We start from the raw sequence: 15,065 nt of genomic DNA, 5'->3' as shown, positions 1-15,065 counted from the left end.
ACTAGATGCAAGTTAGTAGTAGTGTACTATATCACTACCTGTCCAATCTGTGGAATGTCCTGGTCCATTCTTATGTAACACCTACACCCAACACTTTGCCACTTGGTTCATATACCTATGGAAGACCCAGATGCAAGGCATATTCTATGTACCCATCCATCACATCTTATTCCAGTTCCATCAAAGAAATATCCTCTGAGGCAGGTCTGTCTTGTGAAAGCAGTGTTAACCCAAATTTGTTCTTATCTACACGCAGCCTTTGAGGCACAATCACCAACAGCTGCCAGCCTGAATGAACAGCTATTCTAGACTCTTGTCTAGAGCAGAGGTGACAATCCAGTAGAACAACATGCCGCTGAGCACATGATACTGTTTCCTCATAACTTATACATACGACTCCACCATCCTTCCCAAATATGAACTTCTTCAAAGTCAGTATGAATTGTCCTTACAAAACAGTCATCAATCTCGCAGTCCTCATAGCCTCAATCTCCCCTAGTTGCTGTCCCACATCCACTCTTTCCACCCCAGTCTGTCAGTAGTACTACTCACATCTTGTTCTCTGCAATCTCTCTCTTCCTCTGTTCTCTCTCCCTCCTAGTCATTGTGAGTTTATTTTCCACCAATGACCTTTTTTGTGTATCTAGTTTTTTACTTTATTTCACATCTTATTGTATTGTTTTGATTCTCGAATAATTGAGTATTTAAAAAACTCCAAACTCTGCAATGTTATGTACTTAATAAAATTTATTATTGCAGGGTTTTGTGCCTGGGATATTTGGTGTTTCTCATGGTGCACTCCAATTCATGACTTACGAAGAAATGAAAAATAAATACAATAATTACAGAAATGTACCTATTGATACAAAATTGGTAAGTGAACAGAATGATACATGAACTGTTTGTGCTATATGTTAATCTTCATATAGTTTGGATCTGGTCCTGATTAATTTTTTGGAGAAAGCTCATGAAGTCCGGAGTTAAACTGACAGCTAAGCAAGTATGCAGAGTTATTCAAATGAGCTTCCCACCTGAGAACTATCTTGCAGTTAAATCACTAAAATTTGTACTTCTGTGAATTGAATTGTTAGGTGATAACTAACATCTCCCTGTTTCTTGATATGGGGACTGCTGCTTACGTATTTTAAGCAGTGTATCTTATCTGTTGCTATTAAAATGCTGTTTCATTGTGCCATATAAATACTCGATTTTGAAGCTTTGTGCTCGTGCCATTCAATGTGTAATTAACACGACACACACAAGATAAAAGATTTTACTAACTTGGAACTGCTTTATTAACTGTTAAAATCTGAAGTAGTTCACATCCACTAAATAGACTCACTTTTGCTTTTGATGTGGGTATTTAAGTAATACTTACTTAATTTTCTCAGAAGCTGGCTCAATTCACATTGGATATAATGTTCAGTTCCATTTAAAATCACTTGGGTGCTTGCAAGTAGAATTGTGTGTATAGTGTCATTATTAATCATTTTTACCATTTGTATGCTAGTCACTATATCAAGTACAGAATAGATACCTGGCACCCTAATTTCAGTCTTTGTGATTTAGTTCAGTTTAAATTTTTTATATATGTTTTGTTGTACACACCTTACTCTTACTACACAACAATTTGGTTGAATTTTCTGTGTCAAATGCTTCTTTATAGTCTATAAATGCATTTTAAAAATATTACTCCGTCATTTGTTTAGTGACAAGTTCCCTTGAAAACACAATCTGCATATAATTTGCATTTACATATTCCATAATAAGTATTATTTTTTTTTTTATCCCAGCAGCGTGTGAAAATTGCATTGATCAAACTTTCCATTAATTCCTTGTGGAGCTAACTACTAGTGGTTGAGTGCATACTTGCTGAATACAAGTCCCTTTGCCATTCTGGCATTTCTTATCATCCTTGCTGCAGTCTCCTCCTCCTCCTCTCTCTCCTCTTATGTCTTTTCCACTTGTCATAAACTGTGGTGGCTTCTTTGATGTGGATTAAAGTGCCTAAGTACTTGAGATTTTGATTGTTCTTCTATCCCCATTAGCCTATATCTTAACATTTTTGACTGACGAAGTATGATTCCTGTTATTGGGTTTAACCCTCCACATATAAAAATTTTTTCTCAGTAGTGAATGCTGGTAAGTGTGTGTGTGTGTGTGTGTGTGTGTGTGTGTGTGTGTGGTGTGTGTGTGTGTGTGTGTGTGTGTGTGAAGGATATGACATTTAACTATGTATAGTCTTCCATATATTTTTAATGCATCTTCTTCGGTTCCATGTCATTAAGTTCCACAGATGTGTCATTAAGTTCCACAGATGCTCCCCTCCCTTTATGGAGACTGCCTGAACATTTAGAGTAAATCCTCAATGTGCAAAATCACCACTTAACTTTACCTTTGAGGAAGATAATTTTCCCCACCCTCCTCCTGTGCTCTTTGATGTAGCAAATCTTTAAAGAAGATTGCAGAATACAAGTGTGCAGACAATCTGACAGATTAATGTACTTTGTAACTTGGATGATAAACAAATACATATGTTCCTTGAGGACTTCAGGATTCCTTCCGAAAATAGAGCAGTATTCTCAACATAAAATACATCTTGGACAAGTGCACCCCTCAAACACAGACATATCCCACAAATAACAATGTAGGACAAGCACTCACAACAGGCAGTGGATGGAGGTGGTTTGGACAGTGGACTGTTGGAGCCATGTCTATCAGTTCCAGAAACCCCCCCCCCCCCAAATTTCCTAACTGAAACTTGATCCCTATAAGGAAAAGAGAAAACTCAAGAGAAAGACAGTCAAGTGGACACAGATTCTGAACTTTGCCTTCTAGTTCTTACTGCTACAATTCTGCTTCCAAAAGTGCTTGTAAAAATTGTTCAGTATAACTGTAATGATTCCTCTCATCACCGTGCAGAATGTGAACTTCATAGCACTCTACCCAGAAGTTGGTATAGGCTTGCAGAATAATCTAGTCTCAGACGTTACAAAACCTGTTACAACAGAGCTGACATAGTGAAGGCATTGGGTGGGATTTGTATGTTGGTCCACGAGACCAGTTTCACTGAACAGATGGCACTAGGTAATTCATTGCCTTACATGCAAAGATGTTAAACTTTATTATGTTCTTTCAGAGTGGATGGTGACAGGACTCCAGATAGTTACTAATTTGATCTTCCTTACCTCCACCTGACCTCATCTTTGATGGATTTTAATGCACACAATGCTTCCTGGGGGTAGTTCCAAAATTTATCAGCAAGGCTACCTACTGGAACATGTAATTGACAAAAAACTTTAATTGTTGTTTTAAACTCAGGGTTTCAAACTTGTTTAAGCCCAGCAAATGACACCTTCTCAGCTATCAATCTATTCAGTTGTAGCTCCACTTTTCTCCCACCTCCATAGTAGAAAGTGCATGACAATTTATTTGGTAGCAACCATGTTCTAATTTTTTCTTCTTCCTGTGCCACACTAACAACCAACAGAATAGACTCCATGCAGAAATCTAAAGAATACTGATGGGTATAACTTCCATTTATTTTAAATTCGTACTGTTTCATACATGGGAAAAGTGGAGTCCTCATAAGACATACCATTATTGCAGTATAACAAGTGGCAGAAGCAGTGATTACCTTGTCATCCTTTTCCCACCTCCAGAAACCTGTGCCACAGTGGAAACATAAAATATCCATGACAAAAATTTCAGCTAGGCAACCCATGTATGAATAAGACATCCATATAAATCACCTTCAAAAGAATTTTAGCCTGGTGTGCTATCTGATTTAAAAGATTGAAAATTTTTTAACCACTATTGGGTTTGTATTTCCTCCTCTGATATGTATTGAGAGAACTAGTTATTCTCTAGTACTACAGGTATCTATTACATGCTATTCAATCTGGTCCCCCCAGTGTTGCTAAACATCCAACAACCACTTTCCTGTGAAAGGCTCAACATCTGAAAATTATCCTCTCATCTCCCATCTCCATATAAGACAGGGTTATCTTTCTCTCTTACTGACTCTCATAAAGAGATATCCCCAGTGATGGTATCAACTTTTTGAAACCAGATATGAGGATGTAGGTTAAGATCCTTGGTACTATACCCTGGTGGGCCGTTATTTGTGTGCAATTGATGAAAAAAAATTGGGAATTTTGTGTGTCACTCAATAGTGTTAAAAAGGTTGAATTACGTACACTGGTTGCAGGATGTAGTGGATAGGCTAAATGCTACACATGCAGGAGGTTGTGGGTTTGAATCTCATCAGGCACAATAATACTTTTTTTAATCTTTATCAAAGTGGCTTTGATAATTATTTTTATTCAGTTAATTGGTTCAGATGTAATGTTTTCTTTCTGTTCCTTTGTCACAGCATTTTAATCACCACATGAACTTCATTTGGTTATTTTGTCTTAATATCTTCCTTTTCTAATCAGAATTTTTGTGAATATGAATTTAAATATATTTATCTATTATACTACTCAGTTGTTTGAAAATTGCGATCAGTTAAAAAACAAAAGATAAAATAATCTATTTATATTGAGTGTGCGATGCTGTGAAAAATATATTTCTCATTACCAGATGGTCAGTTTTATTTGTTGCATGGCAGTTGACAAGAGATTTAAAACATAACCTAAGTAGCTACTACACCATATACAAAACAAGACAGATGAAGATATAAATGAAAGAAGGGCTTATAAGTAAAACAAAATTTGAGTGAAATGAGAAACAGATATAATGAACGCAACAGTGTGAATGAAACAACGGGGAGATAAAACAAATGAAATTAAATTGAAATTTGTACATCAGATTGATTAAAAACACATGAATAAAGATTTAAAGTGGGAAAAGCGTAAATACGAAGAAATAAAAGGAGTTGATATTCTGATTAAAATTATGTGACAAAGGAATATAATTGAAAAATTATATTTAAATCAATTAACTGAATAAAAATAATCAGTCATTTGAGTAAAGATTAAAAAATAAAAAATGGTACTGCGCCTGACGAAATTCGACCTTACAGCCTCCTGCATATGTAGCACTTATTCTATCTACCACACCACACAACCAAATTACACAAGGCAGCTTTTTAATGCTATTGAATGGCACACACAATTCAGAATTTTTTCATCTATTACTTACAAGCGAGGGCCCACCAGGCTGAATAGCTGAAGTGTGCGATACCTGAGAACTTGACCTACATACCGTATTTACTCGAATCTAAGCCGCACCTGAAAAATGAGACTCGAAATAAAGGAAAAAAAAAGTTCCCGAATCTAAGCCGCACCGGAAATTTGAGACTCGAAATTCAAGGGGAGAGTAAAGTTTTAGGCCGCACCTCCAAATCGAATCAAAGTTGGTCCATTGTAATATGAGACACAATTTAGGTAGAATGAATGACGATACAGCTACAGTAGTTTGGTTAGAGTCGTAAGCTTAGCAGTTAAGCTTTACCAGGTAGCCATTGCTATGCATCAGGCGCTCCGTCCGTATTTATACGGGTACCCTTACTTTTTCACGTGCTTCGTCTGGTTTGAATCGATTGCTTATTTTGCTTTGATCTGATAAGTGCCGTTTTCTTTGTTATAGGTGTTTGCGTCACTCTAAGCTGAAAATGCATTACTGTACTGTGTCACGCATTGTTTGTCGCATTCTGATAGTGCGTGTTTACGCCCTGTCGCTGCTCGCGGCATGGCTTGCTTTTGTGCGCGCTACCGCCGCTTACAGTTAAAAAAAAAAGTGAGAGTAATCGTCTCATTAGCGAAACAATGGCAGGAGACTGCTATTTGTTGTTACTTACACTGCTGCTTTCTTTGATAATGATAAACAAGAACCAAATAATAGACTACGTATGATAGAACATGTTCTGAACGAGAGTTAGGCGAAAATGTTTCTCCGTTTGAAAATCTTTGCAGCTGCTTCTTTGGTACATCAAATTCTGCACAGAAATTAGTCATCTTAGAATTACAAATCAAGTCAGTTGCCGTGCTTCATTTCTCACTGTATCACTATTATGCATAAGAATAATACGAATATAAACATGACACGATACGTATATTCTTCCGCGTTTGCTGTTTCACTCTAGTTTCGTAGTTTATTAGGCAGGCAGGATTTAAATGAGATAGCAGCAAACACGAAAGAATACATGACAAAATGTTGATATTCGTATTATTCTTATGGTGAAGAGAATACTGCATGTGATTCACATTTCATCAGGTTCCTATTAGCAACCATCTCTTCTCACGGGTAGGAAAAAATTCAGAAAGTAGAGTTGGCCATATTGACAAACATTCCAAACAGTCTTGCATGTCGGATTTTCTTGGTACATTGAAATTCTGCTACATTCGAAGATGAACAATACGGAATTTGTATTTACTTTGTTGGATAATGTATGAAAATGCAGTGGTCGAAACTCTGGGCGGAGAAAAAAAGCTCGTCTTCCACCTTTTTTTTTTTAAATTTATTTACTGACGCGGAGGTTTTGGCGCCAGTATTTATCTTTGTGCCTACAAAGCATGCCTGTGTAGCGCTACATATATTCGACGTCAGAAGTTAGTTTTGGCGGCACCTACCAACATTTTTCAGAACTTCCACTTGCTTTGCACTAGATTCTAAGCCGCAGGCGGCTTTTTGCATTACAAAAACCGGAAAAAAAGTGCGGCTTAGATTCGAGTAAATACGGTAACCGTATAGATCAGGGGCGGGCAGGAATCCTGCACGTGTGCGGTGCACTTGCACGCGTGCAGTTAACAGGTGTTCTGCGTGCACAAAGGGGCAACCTGGCCACCCGCTTACCTCCCTTCCCCACCATACCTTCTGTCCACTCCTTCCTCTGTAATGCATTTTGTTTTTCTAGCTTGCTTTATTGAATGATGGAATAAGGTTAGCAGGAGTGCTTGAAATAAATCATGGTTTGAAAGAGTACCTATTAACTACGATACGTTTTATTTAATTATCACAGGTGGAGTTTACAATACGTTTAATATCTGGAACAAAATTTCTGCATACAGACAAACACAAATAGTTACGTAAATTTTCATCACTTATGTTTGCTCTTAACCGAGGCTTATTAATTCAGCAAATGGTTTTCCAGCTCTCACTATATTAAGCGCAATTTTATAGCTTGCACGTACCGCTGGGCTATTATTGTTGTCGTCCTGAAAAATTGGAAACAGTGCTCCATAAAATGTTAAATCAGTTAGATGAGAGACATGACGAGAGAAAGTCGCAGATCTCTCGTGACAACGGCAACTAGGACAGATGCATCTAATATCATCAGGTCGCTCTTCTTAAGCTCAGTCAATTTCCCCATTCGCTCATAATCCGACAATAAATTGTACTCGTCCTTGTGAAATTTATTATAATGGCCTTCAATACTAAACTTCCGCTGACCAGCGAGAATACTGCCACATATTAAACATTTCGAATTTTCACGTCTTTGCACAAAGAAAAATGATTCTCCCATTACTTTTTAAAAGATAGCAAATCTCCACGTCTCCGTTTCCTTGATTCCCTCTGCATTTTCCGGTTCTTGAAATACAACGTTCACTACGTAGTGGTCGCTTCGCATCAACGTCCGCAGCTTAGCCTTGTACTACACTGCCGCAACCTGCCCGCTGTCGCCACTGCCCCATTCGATGATTGCACGCGAGCAGCACACGTGCAGCGCTGTGCGCTCACGAGCCGCGTGCAACGTTTGCCCGCCCCTGGTATAGATAGTTTCAAAAAGTCGATCCCACCCAGAAGCAGACAATGACCATTACATCAAATGGGTACTTGGATCAGTGCTGGGGTGCAGCACGAAGTCCTTATTGCATACATAATCAGATGTGATTTCATGGAATACAAACTTCATTTTTTAACAGCTATCCAAATTTTAGATTTGAATAAGTGGCCTCATGAAATGAATAGCTGTTACCTTATTTGTCCCACAAATGGTGAACTAATGGCCGATCCTGATCCTTCAGAGCAAGTCTACCAACAACCACTGTTAAAATATCACCCACTATCGGCACATCAGTGCAGTTTTTTACCTGTGAAAAGCCTATGTCATCATATAATAGCATCATATTTATATTACTCTGCATGTTTGGGGATTTAGAGGTGCCCTCCTAATTTTTATCTGGAATTCATCACTTCGGCCTTACCTTGTTAAAGTGTACCTTGTTAAAGTAGGTGCTGGTCAGTGAGTCAGCTCTGCTCCAAGTTTATGCAAAGTTAGGTATTTGCTAGGCATTTAATTGTTGTGCTGGTCTTTGGTGCAATGCGCGGGCTCTGAGGCTGTTCTGTCTTCTGATATGTGATCCTGCTCTTGCATACTGGCCGTCCCCATCCTTCCTGCTACCAGTGGGTTCGACAATGATAGCTTGTGTCTGTGCCTCATGAAATGTTGTGGTAGCAACAATGGTGATGCTGGTACAAAACTAGTGGTAATACAGTGGGTTATCAGTCTTCTCTGTTCGGGAGAGGAGAGGGAGCAACAAAGAGTCAATGCAACCCTGATGTCTGTCCTCTGTATTGGGAGCTGCTGTGTGGTCCCCTGGGTGTTGTAGACTGCCACCCATGGCATACACAGCAACTCCCCATCTACTGCCATTGGAGTGTAGGACCTGAATTGGCCTTATCGACAATAGCAGATGTTAAAGCCTGAGCAGTTCTCCTTACCAAGCTATCCCCACTCCTTCTCTGACTAGAATCTGCGTGGCTTGCCCCACCCAGCTAACCCCATTCCAATGGCAGAAACTTTGAATATGCTTGGCTTACTGTGATGTTAAGTTACAACCACATGTCACTCAAAGTGGCATATTTTGTTGTACTTTGCTGTTTTTGTATTATAGCTTGCAATATCCCATTCATTGGTGGAAGAAACATTATTAGAAACAAGTCAACCTAGGGATGACATTTTATCAACAAATCTCATCAGTGGTAAAAGCCTTCAACAAATATGACCACAAAAATAAGGAAGTTCAAATTGGCAAAGCTTTGGCACAGTGCAATGGGCAAAGATGTAGAGTACAGAGAGAAGGGTAGCTGGTTCATGTATCCCTGTGTGCAAACAAATTTGTTTCCATCGTAGTATTTTTGATACTTTTTGGGAATTTCTTATGAACGTAATAAAAGTATGTTCAGTGAAATTAGATGTTATACGAGATGCGACAATAAAGTAATGAGACTGATCTGAGAAAATATGTTGCATACAGTTTTAGTCAAGTTTAGTGTTGTCGCCTTCCAAGTAGTTGCCTTCCGATTGCACACTTTTTCCAGTGCTTCTGCCATTGATGGTAACATTTCTGGAACTCATCTTCTGTAATATCCTCTAAAACCCCCATCACAGCTTTTTGGACTTTTGTGTTGTTTGAAAATTGTGTCCCTTGACTGCCGTTTTGACTCCCTGAAATAGAAAAAATTCGCACTGAGTGATATCTGGTGAATAAGGTGGCTGTGATAGTACTGATATTTGTTTTGAGGTTAAAAATTGCTGTACTGACAGCAGTATGTGAGGGTGCATTATCGTGATGCAGAATCCTATTATCAGCAATGTTAGCACGGACACGAAGAACTCTTTTACCAAGTCTTTCTAAAATTTCTTTTTAGTAATATTGGTTAACTGTTTGTCCAGGAGGCATCCATTCTTTTATGAACAATTCCCTAGGAATCAAAGAAGCACACAAGCATGCGTTTCACTTTTGACTTTGACATGCAAGCTTTATTTGGTCTGGGTGATCCCTTTGAGCACCATTGCGAACTTTGGCGTTTTGTCTCTGGATTGTCCTGAAAACACCAACTTTCATCACCAGTGATAACACGGCTCAACAATTCTGGATTGATTTCAGTTTCCTCTGACGGATCAGCTGCCACATTTTTGTGTGTTTCTCGCCGTTGTGGTGAGAGATTTTTGGGGATAATTTTTGCACAAATCTTTCTCGTACCATGATCTTCATTTATTATTAGACAAACCGTTTCTCGATTGACGTTCAGTTCTTCTGCAATCATTTTCACGGATAATCTTTGATCAGATTGTAAGAGTTCATGCACCACCCTGGCCGAGTTGACATTCGTCCGTGAGTTGATGGTCGTCCACTGCGGTCTTCATATTCAACATCCGTTCTGCCTTCACTAAACATTTTATGCCAATGAAAAACTTGAGCTCTTGACATAACCTCCTCTCCAAAAGCCTTCTGAAGCTTACCGTAAGTTGTCGTCGTGTTTTCACCCAATTTAACGAAAAAGGAATGGCATACCAGGGGCAGCTGGCTGGGTGTTGGAATAGGCAACAGATGAGGATCTGTAGCTAGGGGGAGCACAGTAAGGGAGGCTGGACAAAGGGCAGAAGGTACCCCTAGAGGGGCAGGTTCCTATAGGTGAGTCGGCTTGGGAGGTATACATTGGATCAGTGGAGGCTGATACGCAACCTGCAGGCAAAATCAGTTTTAATGGTGGGCCACCAGCCTGTCACCTGCCAACAATGTGAAGACTCACTGATTCCACTGACTGTGGACTACTGCTCGAATCACACTCATGGCGACCAAACATCCGAACTCAAATGGGGTTCCAGTATGTATAGCACAGTGACTGAGGTGCACAACACAGCTGGTACTGGAGGTGTCAACATTGTCGTTTTCCATCAGTCTTGATAGTGGCAGCCTTAGGATCGAGTAGTGTCAAGCCATTGTGAGTGAGGGGTCTGCAACAGGAGGTGTAGTGCTGTGCACTGCTGGCATCTGTGGAGCAGCTGCGCCAGGCTCTCCTTGCCATAGGAGTGCACCTGTAAGAATAGAAAACGTGTAAGTATCTCTTCCACCAAGGTATGAGCTACGCCCTTCATCAGCATTTTGGAGGCCCGTACGAGGAGCTCTGCCTTCTCATTGAACTGCAGGCTAAACAGGAGTGTTCTGATGTGTGGATGCCATGGTGCAAACAAAAGTTGTGAAAGATAAGAGATGAAATGTGGCCAGCTATCCATCAGCAGGGTGTGAGGAAGGCTTTCAATGGAAAAGATCAGGGTGAGGGCACACACGGCAGTCTGCTGTCGTAGAGTGGCTGTTGACAGTATATAGGAAATGTGAGTAAGCATCAATGAGGAGCAAGCAAAATAGATTCTGGAAAAGGACCAATAAAATTGAGGTGAATGCCTTCCCAAGGTTTTGTGGTACCAGCCAAGGCTAGTAAAGTAGGTGCAGGATGGCCTAATGACCTGCACATAGCAATCAATCTTAAAATTAGTTTTGTTTTGACACTTGGCCAGTACACACAATAGTGAGCAAGCGTCTTCATCTTTGAGCCACCCCTCTCTGCCCCTGTTGGTGTGATGATAGAGCTGAAGGACATCCCATTGGAGGGAACTCAAAACAACCACCTGGGGCACTAAATGTTCCATTGTCAACAAGATCATCCCCATCAACGAGAGTCAATGTCGCAGCACAAAATAATTATGGATGAGGTTGGACACCCACGCTGGGGTTGGTCGGCCATTCCTGCTGGATGTGTTGCTCTGGGTGGAGAGCAGGATCCTCGCTACCCCCAGGGGGTCCACAACTCTTTCGTGGATACATGCGTAGCGAGCACGGGACCCCGAGCTAATGTGGCCCTCCTTCCTTTCCGGGCTGCATACCTTCCTTTTCCGCATCATTCCCTCTCCCCCATCTTCGCCCCTCCTCCCCTCACCTCTGGCTCTTTCCTTTCCTTCCCTTTCTCCCCCTCTGGGAGTATGGTTTGTGCCTACATCCGGAGACGGACGCTCGTAAATGTACCGCATTCTTCGCCTTCTCTGCTTGTATGTCTTCATCATTCCTTTGTCCTTCTCTTTTCCTTACCTCTTCTCTTTACCCTTTTCTCCGCTGCGGCGTTTGAGACCTCTCCTCTTTCCTTTCCCTTTCTTGGTTTTTTCCCTTTCTTTCTTCCTCCCTGTGCGTGTCTGAAGGCCGACCCACGCATTTTTGTGCATAGCCGGTGACGGGGTAACGCGTAATTCCCCGCCCCGGGTAGACAGGTAGGACACGTACGTACCCCCTGGTAACGGCCAGGCCCAGGGAGGGGGTGATTACCCGAGCTGATACCTTCCGAAAGTGCTGATTAGTCCCTCCGTCTGTTTGTCGGGAGGTGTGACCTGAGGTGTGAACAATCACCTAAGGCGGGAGTGCCCTCAGAGAGGGCCCCCACAAGGGAGGAGCGCGCCATCGGAGACGCCGGTAATCATGGGGGATTCTTCGGCAATGGTTTCCTCACCTTCCACTATGTCTGCTCACAAGCGTAAGTTCACAGAGTCTCAGCCACAGACAGTTCTTCCATCGTTGCCACAGTTCCTTGTTGTTTCTCGGTCTGACGAAGGTCACGACTTCTCCACGGTCAACCCTTTCATTATTCAGAAAGGTGTCGACGCAATTGCAGGTCCTGTAAAGTCTTGTTCCAGATTACGGAATGGCCCCTTGTTGTTAGAAACAATCAGTGCCCTCCAAGCACAAAAATTGCTGCGTACTTCACTGCTCCACACCTTCCCTGTCCGGGTTGAAGTGCACCGCACTTCAAATTCATCGCGTGGAGTCGTTTATACACGCTCCCTCGATGGATTGTCTGACGAAGAAATTCAGCACTACATGTCTGACCAGGGCGTAACGGCTGTTCATAGAGTTATGAAAAGGGTTGACACGAACATCATTCCAACCCGCACTGTCTTCTTGACATTTGACAAAGTTCAACTCCCATCAAAAATCAAAGCAGGCTATGAGATAATTTCCGTTCGCCCTTAGGTCCCAAACCCTACGCGTTGCTATCGGTGTCAGCGGTTCAATCATACCAGCCAGTCCTGTTTCAATCCGGCCAAATGTGTTGTGTGGCAAGGATGCACCCATGAGGGTGCTTGCCCACCTCCATCCCTTCGCTGCATCAACTGTATGGGTGACCACGCTGCTTCCTCTCGAGATTGCCCCGTTTTTAAGGACGAAAAGCTCATCCAGGAAATCAGAGAGAAGGAAAAGGTGTCGACCTTTGCTGCTCGAAAATTATTCGCCAGTCGACAGCCCACCGTGCCTCAGACAGGAAAATACAGCACTGTCCTTGCTTCTCCTCGGCCAACAACTGAGGCGGCCACGCAGACTTGCGACCTCACCTTTAGTGCCACGGTCGTCAGATCGGCCAGCGCAAAGATCGTCCGTTCAACCTCACCACTTTCGCCTGCCCACTCTATGGCTCACCCTTCATCGGGTTCTGCTAAATCTCAAGCCCAAAAGTCAGACACCAAGACTTCAAAAAAAGAGCATACTCGTGAAGATTTTTTACGTCCCCCAACTTCACAACCATCGGTTCCTCCTTCATCTAAACATAATATTTCCAAGAAGGCTACAAAGAAACCCAGTTCATCTCCTTCTCCGCCAAGGCGTGTCCCATCTACAGCACCACCTGGCGGAAATCGCCCTCGGCCGTCTCCTGTGTCGCCGAGGCGCACCGCTGGCGGCCGATCAACCGGCCGATCGTTGGTGGCAGGAGCTGCTCCTGAACAACCTATGGATCAGGATCTTCTGCTTCGGCTGAATGCCATTCCATGCTGTCGGTTGCAAGCTCTGAGCAGTCGTTGAGTTGACAGCAACCTTGGTCACATTCCTCCATTTTCTGTTCACCCTGTGTCCATTATCCACTGGAATATCCACTGGAATATCCACGGCATTCGAGCCAATCGGGATGAATTGTCGATCCTCTTACGATCCTACTCGCCGGTCATCTTCTGTCTTCAGGAAACAAAGCTGCGTCCCCATGACCGCTTTGTTCTCCCTCATTTTCAGTCCGTCCGATATGATCTCCCCTCTGTTGAAGGCACTCCAGCCCATGGAGGACTAGTGATTCTTATCCATGATACTCTCCATTATCACCCAATCCACTTAAACACTTCCTTCCAAGCTGTCGCCGTCCGTCTTTCCCTTTATGGATACACATTCTCGCTTTGTGCTGTATACATTCCATCGTCCACACAAATGGCACGAGCTGATCTCCTTCAGCTTCTTGGTCAGCTTCCACCCCCCTATTTGCTGGTTGGGGACTTCAGTGCCCACCACCCGCTTTGGGGATCTCCACATCCTTGTCCATGTGGCTCACTATTGCTAGACATCTTCCACCAAGCGGATCTAGTTTGCCTCAACACTGGGGTCCCTACAATTTTTTCTGCCTCCACGACAAATTTATCTCATTTGGACCTTGCGGTCGGTATGTTCCGCTAGCTCGGCGCTTCGAATGGTTTGCCCTTGATGATACACACTCGAGTGACCACTTTCCATGTGTCTTTCGACTGCAGTCTCAACTGCCATATATGCGCCCGCGACGCTGGAAGTTTGCCCAAGCCAATTGGACACTTTTTTCGTCTCTAGCGACATTCGATGACCGTCACTTTCCCAGTGTCGACGATGATGGTCTCACATATTACCGACGTTATTCTTACAGCTGCGGAACGTTCAATACCACGCACCTCCGAATTGCCCCAGCGCCCCCCAGTTCCTTGGTGGAACGAGGCACGCCGTGACGCAATACGTGAGCGGCGATGTGCTCTTCGCGTTTTCCGGCACCATCCTACTTTGGCCAACTGTATCCGCTATAAGCAGTTCCGTGCACGATGCTGCCGTGTCATCCGCGGTAGCAAGAAGGCAAGCTGGAAATTCTTTATTAGCTCATTTAACGCCTTCACTCCCTCCTCGGACGTTTGGAGTCGGCTTCGACGGTTCTCAGGCACGCCTAGTTTCTCCCTGGTCTCTGGGCTCACTGTCGCACATGATACGTTAGTGGACCCCGTCGCAATTTCTAACTCATTGGGTCAGCACTTTGCTGAGATTTCGAGCTCTTCAAATTACCCGCCAGCGTTTCTCCCGAAGAAATGTGCAGCGGAAGTGAGACATCTTGCTTTCTCCTCTCAAAATCACGAAAGCTGTATACTGTTTTCTTCATGCGGGAACTCCAACGTGCAGTCTCTTCTTCTCGCTCCTCCGCCCCAGGACCGGATGGTATCCACATCCAAATGTTGCTGCATTTATCAACCTCCTTCACCTTTATAAACGAATTTGGACCGACAGTACTTTTCCCAG

At 42.7% G+C, this 15,065-nt stretch overlaps 1 protein-coding gene across 1 annotated transcript in view; it reads left to right on the top strand.

The window, feature by feature from the left end:
- The window catches only part of LOC126174266 (mitochondrial folate transporter/carrier), a 65,311-nt gene that overhangs the window by 23,586 nt on the left and 26,660 nt on the right, over positions 1-15,065 (top strand). The window contains exon 4 of the mRNA XM_049921021.1: positions 760-873. Within this exon, the coding sequence (XP_049776978.1) occupies positions 760-873 (114 nt within the window). The remainder of the gene's footprint in view (positions 1-759; positions 874-15,065) is intronic.

Source organism: Schistocerca cancellata, chromosome 1, assembly GCF_023864275.1.
Source record: "Schistocerca cancellata isolate TAMUIC-IGC-003103 chromosome 1, iqSchCanc2.1, whole genome shotgun sequence".
NCBI classification, from domain to species: domain Eukaryota; kingdom Metazoa; phylum Arthropoda; class Insecta; order Orthoptera; family Acrididae; genus Schistocerca; species Schistocerca cancellata.
This window is presented reverse-complemented; position numbering and strand designations above follow the sequence as displayed.